Source organism: Carlito syrichta, unplaced genomic scaffold, assembly GCF_000164805.1.
Source record: "Carlito syrichta isolate Samal-C Ts95f unplaced genomic scaffold, Tarsius_syrichta-2.0.1 Scaffold150402, whole genome shotgun sequence".
Lineage (NCBI taxonomy): Eukaryota > Metazoa > Chordata > Mammalia > Primates > Tarsiidae > Carlito > Carlito syrichta.
The window spans coordinates 92,810-109,906 of record NW_007094498.1 but is presented as its reverse complement, the minus strand read 5'-3'; the positions used below and the strand labels follow the sequence as shown (position 1 = coordinate 109,906).

Below are 17,097 nucleotides of genomic sequence, written 5' to 3'. Positions count from 1 at the left end.
CTGCTGGGCTCTGGCGATCTTTCCGCCTCAGCCTTCCGAGTAGCCGGAATTACAGGCGCGTGCTACCACGTCCAGCTAATTTTTTTTGATTTATTGTAGAGATGAGGTCTCGCCTGCCCAGGTGGGTCTCGAACCCGCAGACTCAGGCAATCCACTCACCTCAGCCTCCCAAAGACGCGGGATTACAAGCTGAGCCACCGAGCCTGGCTGAGATCTTTCTTTTTTAATGTAGGCATTTATAGCGATACAGTTCCTTCTGAGCACTGCTTTAGCTGCATCCCATAAATTTTGGTATGTCATATTTTTGTTTTCATCCATCTCAGCATATTTTCTAATTTCCTTTGTTCTGTCTTCTTTGATCCAACTGGTTGTTTACGAATATGTTATTTTTTTAAAATCTTAAAGATGTGGGGTACAATTCATGGTTAGGTATACAAATGTTCATTTTGCAAGTATCCTTGTTGATGAGGTGTGCTCCCCCTGGCAGTTTCCCACTACTGTTAATCCTTTTCTTACAGTATTATGGTAATTGTTCAAGGTCCACTTATGAGTGAGAAAATGTGGTACTCAGATCTTTGTTTCTGTAATAGATCACTCAGTATTATAAACTCTAAGACCATCCAAGTTGCTGTGAAGTTCATAATTTTGTCTTTCTTTATGGCTGCGTAATATTCCATCATGTATATGAACCATATTTTTAAAATCCAGTTCTCTTTTGATGGGCAGCATGGTTGGTTCCATGTTTTTGCTGTTGTGAATAATGCTGCAATAAACATGCGTGTGCAGGTATCTTTCTCATAGAGTGATTTGAGTTCCTCCAGGTATATTCCCAGAAGGGGAATTGTGGGGTCATATGGAAGGTTGATTTTTAGATCTTTTAGGAATCGCCAGACTGTGTTCCACAGAGGTTGTGCTAGTTTACACTCCCACCAACAGTGTAGAAATGTTCCCCTTTCCCTGCATCCTCTCCAGCATCTGTTGTTTTTTGAGTTATTGATGATGGCCATCCTGACTGGAGTTGGGTGGTACCTCAGTGTGGTTTTAATTTTCATTTCTTAGATGACTAGTAAGGCTGAGAATTTTTTTCATGTATCTGTTGGCTGCTTGTATGTCTTCTTTTGAGAAGTGTCTATTCATATCTTTTGCCCACTTTGTAATGGGGCTGTTTTTAATTTTCGGCACTTTTGAGTTCTTTGTAGATCCTAGAGGTTAAGTCTTTGTCAGAATATGTTACTTAATTTCCATATATTTGTGAATTTTCCAGTTTTCCTTCTATATAGACTTCTAGTTTCATTCCATTGTGGTTGAGAAGATATTTTGTTGATTTTTTTTTTGAGTTGGAGTCTCACTCTGTCGCCCAGACTGGAGTGCAGTGGCCGCTCCTGGCCACCGCAGCCTCGACCTGCTGGGCTCCGGCGATCCTTCCGCCTCAGCCTTCCAAGTAGCTGGAACTACAGGCGCGCGCTACCACACCCGGCTGATTTTTGATTTATTGTAGAGATGAGGTCTCACCAAGTTGCCCAGGTGGGTCTTGAACCAGCGGGCTCAGGCAATCCACTTACCTCAGCCTCCCAAAGGCACGGGATTACAGGCTGAACCACCGAGCCCGGCTGAGAGGATATTTTGTATAATTTCAGTCTTTTAAAATTTATCAAGATTTGTTTTGTGATAGTGCCATGTCTTTTAAATTTAACCTTTATAACTTTATTTTGAGTACCAACATAAATGTGAATTTACATATTCAATTGTTTTCCTTAGTTTTGGGGGGATATAATACCTGCCTTTAATTAAGTTATATAACATGTGATATTATATTTACATTTATATCCATGAATTCTGAACTTATCCTATTTCAAATTGGTCACAATTACATTAAATATGATTTTTAAAAATGTTTTTCTGCTTCCAGAGTAAATATATTATAAACATCAGAAGGACATTTTTCAATTAACAAGGTAAGCAAACAGCAATTATGCAGTCATTTAGTGATTGGTTTTGATTGAGTGGTTGATTTCTAAATTTGAGATAAATACAATCCCTAATTTTTATTTGTTTTACTCTAATAGTATTAGGTTTATGTTCAATTATTTTTTCTAATGTAATTTATATTCAAAACTGAGGATGTTTTTCTTTATTTCTCTTAACATGGAATTCAGAATAAACTATATCTTACCAATTAGTCTGTTTATAATTATATAAAAATATATTAACAATTTAAGTTGATTGGTAAAGTTTTAACAGTAAATTTAGCCTAGCAATCTTAACTCTTAACTTTAACTTAATCTCTAACATATTACAAAAGTATATTTTGCCAGGAAATGCATTAAAGAGCCTCATTGAGGTTGTGAAATAAAATGTATAGGATCTTTATAATTATCAGTTATTGAGGATGGATATGTTCCCTCATTTTACAAATTAAAAATATAAAAAGAAGGCTTTGAGAGTTTAGTTGATTTGTCATGTGTCACGTATAAGTGATAGAGCTCAGTCCTCAGCCAGTTTCTGTTTACATATTTATGATAGTACTATAAATTTCAGATTTTCAAAGCTGTAAGGAAATTAAAAAATCTCAGTAGCCTGACATCTTATATAAAAATACTTCAAATAAATTATTTTTTAAGAAGACATCTAATAATTTATTTTATGAAGAATTTATGGAGATTGAAGTTTATATTTCCCTTCAGAGAGGTCTGGATCTTTCTTTTGTCAGGCAGATAAGGTGAGAGGCTCATCACCTCAATCCAATAATTAATAAGCAGTGCTGAGTTTGAAGTTAGGCTGCAGCTTTCGTTAGAATCAATTTAATTTTAAGTGTCTTAAGGGCATGACCTATGCTGTGATTATTGCAGCCTCATTTCTTTAATGGGACTTTATCTCCAAAGTTCTATGGAGTTCAATGTGGTACTGCATGAAATTTGTGGTGTTTCTTGTTTTAGTGTTTCGTGCACTCTGTTTTTCAGGTCTGGGCCCTACATGAGCATGATCTTCTGGGGTTTTTGCTTAACGGTCTAGAAGACGTTCTCTACCTCCTCTATCCGGAAAGTTCTGTTTTTCAGACATTTTAGACACAGCTCATATTAGCTTTCCATCCTGCATAGGTTTGAAATATGGAAAACGTTTTAAGAATTGTTGCTGTATGTTTCTTGTAGGTCCTTCCCTAAAGGCTAATGTGATTCCTAAACTGCGTGAGACTGCATGAGGTTGCTTTGTCATTTTTAGCCAACCATTTAGCCTTTTGTATGGCCAAAGCTCTCAATAAGTATCTCATGTGGAAAACTCCTCTTGGATTCCTCTTCCAATATGACATATCAGTCCTATGGTTATCAAAACCTCTGCTGACTTCTCTTCCCCCTTGTAGAGTCCTCTATCTATGGCAAGACTGGTCCCCGACTCAGAAAATACTTACAGTGAAGCAAACAGTTGGCGATATTATCTTTCCTAGTGGGCTCTCACTGTACGGGAATTTTAATTCACCTACTTTTATTTAATTCCACAACTCTGATGATTTGTAAATATGAGTTTTATAATTTGTCATTTTCCCTCAGATGTTGCCACTGAGATATATGTGATGGTTTCCACCACTTTCTATATCCTACCCAGAGGTAGAAATTTCCACTCTTGCTGTCAGAAAGGCTTAACTTATATCTGTCCCTGCTGTTCCTCAGACTTCTGTGATTTTCTCATTATTGTGCTAAGAATCAGGTCCCATGGATCCCTCTAATCTGGCTGGCCTCCTCATCAGCCAACCCCTTCTTTGTTGCTGATGATCAAATGAGATGGCTACTCTTCCAGTGCTGAAGCAGGGGAAGACAGCCCTGAACCCTTTTGCTACGATGTCTCAAATGGGTAGCAGGTCCATAGCACAAAAGGTATCTGCTATACACTTTTTATAACATTATTATGATCCATTGGGATAAAAGACTTAATTCAACATCAAGGATAACCTGCAGCTATTGTACAAATCCAGACTCATCCTCAGAATGCCATCACACACCTTGCTCACCACTGTGTCCCAGAGGAGACTATCCACTGTCATCTACAAGGGTGCTATACTCTCCATGATTATACAGTAGGATAAGTGACCACAGGTTTTCCAGAAATGGAGTAGGATTTCTATCAGCTCACTTAAAGCACTCAAGGCCACCCCCTCCATCTCATGTTCTTTCCCAAGACTGACCACAACTTCCCAATATGACTCACCATGAGTACACATATTGCGCATTGCCATAACAAGTTAGTCACACAGTGGTCAAACTTTAGAATACTGAACGTTTCTGAAGTCTTCTTTAAAAATTACATAACACCATTTATTAGATATCATCAGTCCAGTTTGAGCTTGGAGCAATGCTGAGCTCCTCTCCTTTCTCTCCAGCCTTTCTTCAACCAAGTTTCAAAAAATTCAGTGTCCAGTATCAGAGTCATCTTATTACATATGTGAACACTTTAACGTGGTGTCATTTAGTCTACAGGGTAGTTAGGAAAAACATTAGTTTGGGACATAGTATTAAAACTGTGAGCTTAGGGCCAAGGTTAGGATCATATAATCTCCTTTTCCACAGAATATTTATTTCCTGTGCTAATTTTAGAGGGCTTGAGGTCAGTGGGTATATTTTTAATACACACGCATACACATACATCTATGTTATAAATGCAAGTGCCTTAAAATGAAGGCAGCATTTCCTACCTACATTCAACTTCATATGGAAGTAACAAACTTTTATATATGAGAAACAAAGAATGGAAATTGTGAGGGTGTATGTGAGTTTGTGTGTGAGACGGAAAGGAAGAGGGGGAGCGGGGTACAGGGAACGATCACAAACTTTGGATCATAAATTTAATATAGAAGCAAAGTCTTCTGAAATAAATTTTAAACTCCCAAGTAAACCCTTTGACAAAAAAGAAACCAATTCTGCCATACTTAAACAAAAAACAGAATGAAACAAAAAACAACTTCAGAAATTGTAGGCCTATTTAAAAATCATCATGTGAACAAAATTGTTGTAGTTCCAGAGTAAATGTAAGGGTTAACGCACCTTTCTGTTCAAAAGCAGCACCATGTCTACAGCACATTTAAAAATTTCTCTGACTTACCTCCAACTTTCTGACAAGGCACATTTTTGGGTTACATTCACACTCATGCTGTTTGAGCATGTTCTGTTTTGTTTTCTATTAAAGGCAAGCATTCTTTTCCACATGTATGTCCTTTGATTTATACGGAGCATGCTTAAACTTGCAGAATCAATCTAACACCTTCTGACAAACTAATGACCAAATAAAACAATTACCCAGGCTTTCATGAGTAGTAGATGAACTGTCATAAATATATCTCAGACACCTGCATTCCAGCTGTATGTCTCTGTTACAACCAGCAAAATTAAGACATAGAATTTGACATAGAATTTAAGACTTGAGGATATTTAGAAAAAAATCAACAATATGGCTATTTTTTTGCAAAATGTTTAGCAAAACCTCTTAGCTAGTTTGCTTTGTGTATGTGTGAATAAGTACACATAGAAGTATATATATGTTTATTATATATTAGTGATTGGTTTCTTAGGAGATGAATTCCATGGCTGGAAACTTTGTCAACTGGATACTGCTAAAATAAACAGAGGATGCAGTGCCTGGAAATGACAGATACTACAGGAAAAGAACTACAATAGACAGCATCATCAGTGCAACCTAGTACCTGATAAAAGATAAAAAGTGCTAGCTTACATTTATCTAGAATATTTCTGTTCCTTTTCATATTACCCATTTTATGTTTAAATACATGAATAAGTACGTGTAAGAAGAAAAAAAAAATTTAGAATATGTCTGCTTACTAATCAGTACATCTAAGACACTACTTCATAGTGTAAAAGAAATGGGCCTATTATAAGCAAGTGTGAGCTAGTTTTGTGGTTCAGTGAGCTTAAGAAGAGTTTATACAAGCTTCATTGGCTAAAAGATCTGTAACTTTAAAAATTTTTTTGTGTGTGGAAAACAATAATTTTGTGAAACCAAAGGCATATATGGGGATTTCTATTTTTTCTCCTTTTCCACCTTACTTCCATCTACCAACTATGAAAAACTAAGCCAAGAAATAAATTTCTTAGGGAATCTGTTAACATTGCATAGGTGGCATCTTATGTTGAGTAGTGTGGTATAACTATGAAAATCCATAAACTCTAATTTTCTAATATTCTGATATTGTATGGTTTTATTATTTTTAATCAAGATGATTGAATCATATGTAATTAAACATGATTTATTATGAAAAATAATTAGAAACAACAAAAAATACTACATATGATTAAAGGAAAATTTATGGCCTTACATAGTGATTTAAAGAGAGTAAAAAGGATAAAAATTGACTTGGAAAGTCACCTTAATATGTTATAAAGAGAACAGAATAAATCCAAAGAGAGTAATAGTAAGGATTTAATAAAAAGCAGAAATGAGTGAATATAAAGATACAATAGAATCAGTTCCCAAAACTGGTACTTTAAAAGGAATACTAAAATTGACAAATACCTGGCAATATCAAAAACAAAACAAAACAAAGTATAAGTAAATGAAATTAAAAATAAAAAGTTAGCATACCTATAGACACAGGAGATATGAAAATATATTATGTATAACAACTTTATGCCAACAAATTTGAAAACAACAAATTCTTAGCAAACAGATATAGAAACTGACGCAGAAGATGACAAAACACATGAAAAAGATACCGTTTTCCTGATAAACATAGATGTAAAATTCTGAAACAAATTATTAGCAAACACAAGCTAGCAGTGCATAAAAATGATCAAGCTGAATTGATCCAGGAATAGAGCAGCAGCATAATGTTAGAAAACTGATTACAGTCTATTAATATAATTCAGTGCATTAACAAACTGAGGAAGTCAAGTCATATGAGCATTTCAAGAAACGCTGGAAAAACAGTCATAAAATTAAAATTCTATTCAAGCAAAACAAAAATTAAGAATAGATGAGAATTTTCTTAAAACCTGATGAAGGGTACCTACCAAAACCATAGAGCAACAATTACACCCAATGATAAATATCAGAAGCATTCATTTCAAAATCAGAAATGCTGTTATTACTTTTTCTATTCAAAATACTACAGAAGTCCTAGCTCAGAGAGTCTGGCAAATAAAAAGAGAAAAAAGCACCTGTATTACACTGTAAGATATTAAATTGTCCTTATTTAAGATAATTTGATTGTCTTCATTGAAAGCCCCCAAAACTCTATACATAATTAGACTTAATAAAATAATTTCATAAGGTTGTTAAATATGAGATCAGTATCCCAATATCAATTACATTTCTATACAGCAACAGTTAGAAAATAATATAAAAAGCCCAGCAAAATTTATAATAAATATTCAGAAAAGTGTGCTATTTTTGGGGAAAAAAAAAAAAAAGATGTGAACCCTCTGTAACACAAAATGAGGAGTGGACTTTAAATAAAGACCTATATGCGAAAAGTAAAAACTGTAAAATAAATATTTTGAAAACCAAAGCGAAAACTTATGTGATCTGGGAGTAGGAAGTAACTTAAATAAAAATTCAAAACACAAATGATAAAACTGAAAATGAATTTAATTATATGAAAGTAAACAATTTCTTATGATGAAAGATACCATGGACAAACATATCAATGATAAAATGGGATAAGAAACTTGCAATGTCTAACGTTGAAAAAGGACTAACATATAGAATATATAAGAATTTCTATAAAATCAATAAGGGTAGAAACCCCTTTAGGAAAATGAGCAAAGTGGCCAGGTACAGTGGCTCATGCCTGCAATCCCAGTACTTTGGAAGGCTGAGGCAGGAGGATTGCTTGAGCCTAGGAGTTCAAGATCAGCCTAGGCAACATAGTGTGACCGCATGTACATATATAAAAAAAAGTAGCCAAGTGTGATGATGCACATCTATAGTCCCAGCTACTTGAGAGGTTTCTGCTCCTGTGCAAAAGGAGTAGCCTTGTTCAGGGGGGAGGAAGCTGCCCTATGCCTGACCAATCACTTTTGCTGGAATTGAGTCATTAAACTTACCCTGACCATCTGCCTAAACTGCTGACATAACTCTTCCCATGCATGGGCCATGGAGGGGAGGTGCCAGAGCTCCCAGTCAGCCAGGGCCCCTGGTGCTTGTGCTAGAACTCAGGAAAGCACCTGTGCAGGTGGAAAGGGTTTGCTCCATCTCTGCCCGATCATGCTGGGGAAACAGTGCAAGCCAGTTTCCTCTCAGGTCACCATCCCTGCAGCTGCCTTTGTCCCTCCCATAGACAAAGCAGAGTAAGGTGGTCAACTCCACAGCTCCTGGCCAGCACCACGGCCTCCATCCCTGACACCATGGGTCAGGAAGCGAGTAAAGAGATTGGCTACTTATGCACGCCCACAGGTCCCACACCAGATCCATGTCCCGCTGCTTTCCACCAGGCAGGGACTCCTGACACCAAGCAGCTGCCCTGCCTGAACACTTCAGGTGTGAAGCGGCAGTCCCCTGACGTTAACAGCCTCAAGAGGTCACCAGTAGGCCCCCAATCCCAAATGCCCAACTGAAGCTACTTTTGCCTCTGCCGTTGTAACCTGCAGGGTGGAAAAAGAATCATTGGGAGGCAGGTCACTCAAGGAAGTCAAAAGACTGTATACAGTACACACCACAGACACAACTATCAGGAAGAAAATAACTTAAAAGGTAAGAAAACAATACAAACTGTCACCCCAGTAGTAGCAACTTTAACAAATAAAACATAATGCAACAATAAATGAAATAAAAGAGCCTGTCCCCACAGATGAGGAGGAAGTAACACAAAAACACTGGCAAATCCCAAAACCAAAATAATGAGAGAGAGAGAATATGTGAATAAACAAAATCAGAAATGAAAAAGGTGTTACATGCAATACTGCTGAAGAGATATAAAAGATGATCAGAGGTTATCACAAACATTTGTACATGTGTAAGTAAGAAAATTTAGAGGCAATGGATAAATTCCTGGAAACACACAACCTACCAAGATTGAAACAGGAAGAAATTGAAACCCTAAACAGACCAGTAACAAGCCAAGAAATGGATTCAGTAATAAGAAATCTTCTTGGCAAAAAAAGCCCTGGGCCATATGGTTTCTCAACTGAATTCTACCAGATGTACAAGGAAAAGCTGATACCAACCCCACTGAAATGTATTCCAAGCAACAGCGAAGGAAGGACTTCTCTCAGCTAATTCTATGAAGTCAGTATCATCCTGATACCCCCAAATGGCAAAGATCCAACAAAGAAAGAACATTTATCAGAAACTATATGAGAGGGCTTGGCAGTAGTGGGACATTGCCAGTGTTAGGGGGCACATAATATCAATAAGGGTATCCAAATTTCACCTATATGATGACCACTTATGTACCTGACCCTGAGTTGTACCCCAAATCTTAAAAAAAAAAAAAAAATAGAAAACTACAGGCCAATTTCCCTGATGGACATAAATGTAAAAATTCTCAACAAAATACTAGCAAACTGCACCCAATAGCACATTACAAGGATAATTAATCATGACCAGGTGGGCTTCATTTCTGGAATGCAAGACTGGTTCAACATATGCAAATCAATAAATGTAATCCACAACATAAACATATTAAAAATTAAAAACCCATGATCATCTCAATAGATGCAGAAAAAACATCAGATAAAATCCAACATCCTTCTTGATAAAAACCCTCAAACATCTAGGCATCAAAGGAATATTCCTCAAAATTATAGAAATCATCTATGACAAACCCACAGCCAACAGCATACTTAATAGGCAAAAGGTGGAAGCATTCCTCCTAAGAACTGGAACAAGATGGATGTCCACTCTCACCATTTCTATTTAACATACTACTGGAAGTCCTAGCCAGAGCAGTCAGGCAAGAAAAAGAAACTGGAGGAATCCAAATAGGAAAAGAGGAAGTTAAATGATCTTTCTTCACAGATGACGTAATTCCATACCTAAAAATCACTACAGATTCTACCAAAAGACTAGCATTGATAAACTCTTCAGTAAAGTCTCAGGATACAAAACTCAGTGAGCAAAAATCAATTGCATTTCTATATACCAACATCATTTAAGCTGAGAACCAAATCAAAAACATAATCCCATTCACAATAGCCACAAAAAAGTAAAATACCTTGGAATATATCTAACCAAAGAAGCGAAAGGTCTTTACAATGAGAACTACAACACTGCTTAAAGATTTCAAAGGTGATGTAAACAAATGGAAGAATATTCCATGCTCATGGATTGAAAGACTCAAAATCATTAAGATGTTCACACTACTCAAAGCAATCTACAGATTCAACACAATCCCTATCAAACTACCAAGATCAAATTTCACAGACCTGGGAAAGACAATACTTAAATTCACATGAAAGCAAAAGAGCCTGAATAGCCAGAGTAATCCTCAGCAAAAAGAACAAAGCTGGTGGCTTCACATTCCCAGACTTCAAACTTTACTACAAGGTTACAGTAACCAAAACAGCATGTTGCTGGCACAAAAATAGATACATAGACCAAAAGAACAAGACAGAGAACCTGGAAATAAACACACAGATCTACAAGTCCACTCATCTTTGACAAAGCAACAAAAACAAACAGTGAGGAGAGGACACACTATTCAGCAAATGCTGCTCGGAAAGCTGGCTAACCATATGCAAAGAATGAAAGTTGGCTCCTACCCACCACCATATACAAAACGTAACTCAAAATGCATCAAGGACTTAAATGTAAAACCTCAAACTATAAAAATTTTAGAAGAAAACCTAGGGAACACTCTCTTGGACACTGGCCTAGGCAATCAATTCATGTCCAAGTCCTCAAAAGCAAATGTAGCAAAAACTAAAATTGACAGGTGGGACCTTGTCAAGCTAAAAAGCTTCTGCACAGCAAAAAACCAAACCAAAAAAACCAGACCATCAAGAGTAAAAAGGTAACCCACAGAAAGGGAGAAAATATTTGCAAACTATGCATCCAAGAAAGGTCCAATATCCAGACTCTATAAGGAACTCAAGTAAATTGACAGGAAAAAAACCCAAATAACCCCATGAAAAAGTGGGCAGGACAACCCATTCGGGTCCCCTCCTGCTCTGGGTGCTTTTCTGTCCTCTCAGTAAATCCTGCTTAAAAAAAAAAAAGTAGGCAAAGTACACAGACACTTCTCAAAGGAAGATATACAAGCAGCCAAAAAACAAAACAAAACAAAAAAAACCACCATCATTAATCATCAGAGAAATGAAAATAAAAATTACAGTGAGAACCCTCTCACACCACTCAGGATGGCTTTATTAAAAAGCAAAAAAACAAACAAAAAAGCATGTTTGTAGTGTGGCTGTGGAGAAAAGAGAATGCCCATACACTGATTGTAGGAATGAAAGCTAGTTCAGTGCCTGTGGAAAGCAGTTTGGAGATTTCTCAAATAAGTAAAACTAGAGGTACCATTTGACCCAGCAATTCTGCTTTTGGAAATATACCCAAAGAAGCATAAATTGTTCTATCAAAAAGACACTTGTATGTTTATTGCAGCACTATTCACAATAGCAAAACATGGAACCTACCCAGGTAACCATTGACAGTGAACATAATAAAGAAAATGTAGTACATATACACTATGGAATACTACACAGCCATAAAAAGATTGAAATCGTGGCATTTGCGCAACACGGATGAAGCTGGAGGCCATTATTATAAGTAAACTTTTGCCGAAATAGAAAACTGCATACCATATATTTTCACTCATAAGTGGGTACTAAACACTAGGCACACATGGGCACAAGGCTGGGAACGACAGACACTGAGCACTGTTAAAGAAGGGATGGAGAGAGGGGGAATAAGGGATGCAAACCACCTATTGGGTACCACACTCACTACAGGGGAAGGAGAGCTCATCAGAAGTCCAAAACTTGCCTTCAAGCAATATACCAACATAAAAAATCCTCACGTGTACCCTGTGTTCTAAAATGGGGGAAAAAAAAGAAAAATAGAGTGGTTAAAGGACAGTGTCAATATATCGCCAAAGGTGAAACTATTCTCTTAATGTTGGAATTTTCATTAATACATTTGTGTTCAAATAGAAAAATAATTTCCCAGAGCAAACTTTCTCTGATTTTAAAATTTAAAATTGTTAGCTATTAGTGCACAAAACTGACCTCATTTCTGATGGTCACATGTATACGTAACATAATAGTAAACCCATATCACTTTTCTTTCTCACTGGTTCAGTTATCTCTTGAATACAGAAACCGTTTCATACTGACTGACTGCTGTTCTTCATTCTAGTATATTTATAGATCTGGCAGGTTTTGAAGCCTCAAAATGCTTTCCATTGTCATATAAATAGCAAATTTAACTGTGAGCCTCTTGATGTTTGGAATAAGCGTGTAGCACAAAAAAACCCTCTCAAAAACAATAAAAATACAATCACTAGAAAAATGGACAAAATGTGTAAATAGGCGTTTCACAAATGAAGAAATTCAATGGCCAATACACATATAAAGCTATATCAACCACAATTAGCAATCAGAGTAATAAAAATTAAAACCCCAACTAGACACCATTTTATACCAATTGGACTAGCAAAATCTAATAGTCCCAAAAACACCAAATGTGGTAGAGAAAGCTAGTGATAGATCAGAATAGCCATCTAGGAAGACAGTTTGGTTTAGGTAATCAAGTTAAAGATGTGCTTTTCCTATGACCCAGCAAATTTCTACTGGCGTTTTTTTCCTAGAGGAACTCTTACGCTCCAAGGAGACATGACAAGAATGTTTACAGCAGCAGAAAACTGGACAACCCAACTGTTCATCAACAGGAAAATGGATAAACTGAGTTGGGGTATATTCACATAATTATTACAGTGCAGTAGTAAAAATAAATGAATGGGGCTACACTCACTGAAATGGATGAATTTGAGAAACATAATATTTACTGACAAAGCAAAGCAGAATAGATACACCGTTGCCATTGCAAAGGTTAAAAAACAAGGAAAATTAAATAACATTAAGTATACATATGGATACCTGTATAAATAAATAGAAAATTCAGGGAAAGCAGGATGTAACAAAGGAGAAGTACAGAAGGTGCTTCAATAATACTGATAATTGAAGAGTCCAGTTCCTGATCAAAATCTTACATGTGATTTTTCTGGCCTCACCAAGGACAATTACAGAGACTTCACTTAGCAGGACTCACAGGAGAAAGCTGCCCCTCCCACACCAGACTTGGAGGACACCCAGTGCATTAGTCTCTGAAGGGAGTGGCAGTTAAGTTTTCAGCCTCCCCTGGCCGCAGATATACTTTCACATATTTACATTCCTAGCCCTATGCCTTAATTCCTCATGATCTAAATTTGTCTGAGGCCTTGGGCAGAGGTCTTCTTTTGGTTTCTTTGCCAAGTGGTTCTTATGGAGGCTGTGGGTGGGAGAACCCTGGGAATACTTTCCCCACTTTGACTCAGTGTCCAGTTCTTTCCCACTCTCAGCCCTTCCTCCTCACCATGCAGGGTCCAAAAAACGGTTGGAGTCTTTTGCTTGGGGCTTTCTGAATAGTGGAGCCAACCTCCTTCCTCTGTCCAGCTCCATCTGGCCCTAGACCAGTGTACCATACTATGAGGGAAACAGAACTGGCGAGTCAGAGTCAGCATTTCCTCTGGTTTTAGACACTTGCTTATACTATTGCAGTCAGTGTTTAAAGGATTAGCTCTCATTTTTGCTTTCATCAGCTACTCCAGGCACCTGATAACCCAGCTCTTGCCCAGCTCAGCTGAGAACTTGATAGTAATATATATATATATATTTCTTAAATTGAGTGGTATACTAATGCTTAGACTTCCTCCATAAACATGTATTTAAAAAATTAAGTTCTGTAGAACTTCTATGGGGAGGACAAGAAGAAATATATTTAAAAAAAAAAACTGTTTAAGTTATAGCCTCTGTAGAACCTCAGAAATAAAAAAAAAAAGACTAAGGAAAGGGTAGGGTTATCGTGAAGGTGCTCCATTCTTTTAAAAATTTAGGTATAAGGGCCGGGGGCAGTGGCTTACACCTATAATCCCAGCACTTTGGGAGGCTGAGGTGAGAGGATTGCCTGAGCTCACGGGTTCAAGACCAGCCTGGGAAACTTGGCGAGACCTCATCTCTACAATAAATCAAAAAAACAGCTGGGCATGGTGGCACGTGCCTGTAGTTCCAGCTACTTAGAAGGGTAAGGGGGACAGAGTGAGACTCCAACTCAAAAAAAACAAACAAAAAAAAAAACATTTAGGTATAAGGTGGAAAGTAAGATATAAGGGAATCTTTTTCTTTGACGAGTTAGAGTCTCACTCTGTTGCCCAAGCTGGAATGCAGTGGCACGCTCATGGTCTCTCCAGCATCGACCTGCTGGGCTCAGGAGATCCTTCTGCCTCAGCCTTCCAAGTAGCCAGAACTACAGGCGTGTGCTACCATGCCCGGCTAGCTTATTTGTTGTTGTGTTGATTTATTATAGAGATGAGGTCTTGCCAAGTTGCCCAGGCTGTTCTTGAACCCGTGGACTCAGGCAGTCCTCTCATCTTGGCCTCCCAAAGTGCTGGGATTATGGCTTGAGCCACCACAGCCAGACAGGGAATCTTTTAAAGAACATAATTCAAATTATAAACGTTCTCTTCTTTGGTACAAAATCCTTTAAGACTGGTTTTCTTATATTTGATTTCATATTATTTTGGGGCTAAATTTGATATATTTAAAACCTAACTCTAGATAATTATAGATATAAATAACATATTCAAAGTCAAATCTCTGGATAATTTTGTATAGTTACTAACCTCATTATAAAGTAATATGTGCTAATATAAGTCCTTAAACTACCTTCTTCATTCAAACAACTATGCAAAGTTATATTGGTCCTTAAATTACTTTCTACAAATTTAAGAGATTTCATGTACCAATTTATTATTTTGCCTCGACCATACCGACTCTGCTTCTCTCTCCTGCTGGTCTAGGTCCCTGCTGTATTGATCTTGTTGGTCTTCTTATGTAGAAGTTCCTCCTGTTCTCTGAAGATCATAATTCTCGCATCTGGACTTTTTCTAGCAGGCACCATAATATCCTAAGTGATAAATACTAAAGCTGCCTAGTAGTTCATGCTCCGACAAACTATGGTTTTAGAAAAGATAAAGTTACATTTTATTTCCATATCGTATGGTCATACAGTAATAAATTCTCAAAGCTGAAAAAGGTATTTGAAATTGCTTTGCCCTTGTTCTTAATGTCTATACAGTATAGTTAGAATTTTAGAATGTGCTTTTTTACGTTAGCCCATTTAATCTTTACAACTACATTAATTAGGTGGGCCAGACATAATTATTCCCACTTTACAGATTAAAAAAACAAATAAAAGAAGGTTTCTATGACATCCCCGAAGTCATATTAACACTTAGACCTGATCCCAGAAATTGGCATTCCTAGACCATTGCACACCTCTGAGATACCCTCTACACCAAGGCTCTGTCACTTGCCACTTGTTCTAAACTTGTGGAACAACTGTAAAACATTAAAACTAAATAAATTTAGTTTATGATAATTAATGAAATATTAAGAATCTTTAAGGAGAATACTAGTGCTTTTGCCAAATATAACTTTTGTCAAATCTGATACTTTTGATATATATTTTCATTACTTACATATTTAACATTATGGATGGCAAGGCACAGTTAGTTTAATCATGGGTTTCTTTCAAATTTGCTTTTATTGTGTAGTCTTCATTTTCTTCATATATACATCTGTAGTTTTCAGCAAAGCAATACTTAGCAAAATCCTTACTTAAAATTGATGAATACAGAAATATGTTTCCTAAGATTTCTAAGACAAGAAGAGATCCTGGACAAAGTTACTAAAGCGGTTGTGTGTGTGTGTGTGTGTGTGTGTGTGTGTGTGTGTGTGTTTGTGTTAGTGTCCTTACCTCCAAAAAGATGGAAAGCTTTTCTGCAGCTTGGTAGAGGCCACTTTGCAGAGCTAGATTTCTGAAAGCTTTGCTTTATTTTCAAATATTCTTTAGTAAAGAATGTTTTTGTGGCATTGTTCAGTTCTAGAATAAAGCAAAAAAAGAGTATTTTTAAACATTAATTTGAGTAAAATGGCAAGAACTTGACAGATGCTTGCTGCGTATTTTGATAAAAAATTCATATCTCTTTAAGTCAGTGAAGGAAAAAGTGAATTCAACCTTTTTAAAAACTCAAGCAAATACAACTTCCCCAAATTCACATATGATGGAAGTTTGATATGTCTACACATAGAACATACATCTGCTGAGTAGCTGTTATGTCAGATACCATGCCAGTATGAAGGATACAGTGATGAATAAGACATAGCTCCTGCCCTCAAAACACCTGCAGACTAGAAGATGGATGAACAGGTAGACAAAACAAGGGAATAACGTGTCAATCAGGACGCAGGAATAATAGTGAAAAGGTAAAAACCCTTGCAGAACTTTTAACTTTATAATTTATTCCATTCTATATGTGATAGATTGACCATCTACTGAGTCCACTGCTACATATTTGAGATAGTTTTAAAAATGTAAAAGTAAATTCTCCACCTTTCAGAAGCTGACCAATGAGTTAAAAAGGAAATATTTATTTGAAGTACACACAGACCAGAGAACACATATGATGATAGTCACTCTAATTAATACAAAGTCTTTATATATAAGCCATGGAAAGCATGGCATGGTCTGAGTCAACCTGTTTAATGAAGAAGTTCTTAGAAATGAGGCCAGTGCACAGTTGGCGACTACTGAGAAGCAAACTAGACTTTCCATCAGCCGTTCCCTCTTATGTCCCACAGTTATTGCCTATAGTATATCCTCAGTTTCTGTTCTGCTTCAGGCTTTGAATTTCAGCTCAAGTTAGTTGCATTAAATTTTCTATGTTTTTCCTAATCACTGCCTTGGGTTGATTCTTATCCAAGAAATTAAAAGGAAAACTGACTCATGAAGCTTGTAATCAACAACAAAAGTATCAATGTCAAAAATAGACTACTCTAGGGAAGTGAGGTTATATATATATATATATATATATATATATTTTTTTTTTGTTTTTTT

The 17,097-nt window shown here is 36.6% G+C and overlaps 1 protein-coding gene across 1 annotated transcript in view; it reads right to left on the bottom strand.

Moving 5' to 3' along the window:
- The window catches only part of LOC103251956 (E3 ubiquitin-protein ligase RNF180), a 49,012-nt gene that overhangs the window by 19,724 nt on the left and 12,191 nt on the right, over positions 1-17,097 (bottom strand). Inside the window, exon 2 of the mRNA XM_008050561.1 lies at positions 15,958-16,083. Within this exon, the coding sequence (XP_008048752.1) occupies positions 15,958-16,083 (126 nt within the window). The remainder of the gene's footprint in view (positions 1-15,957; positions 16,084-17,097) is intronic.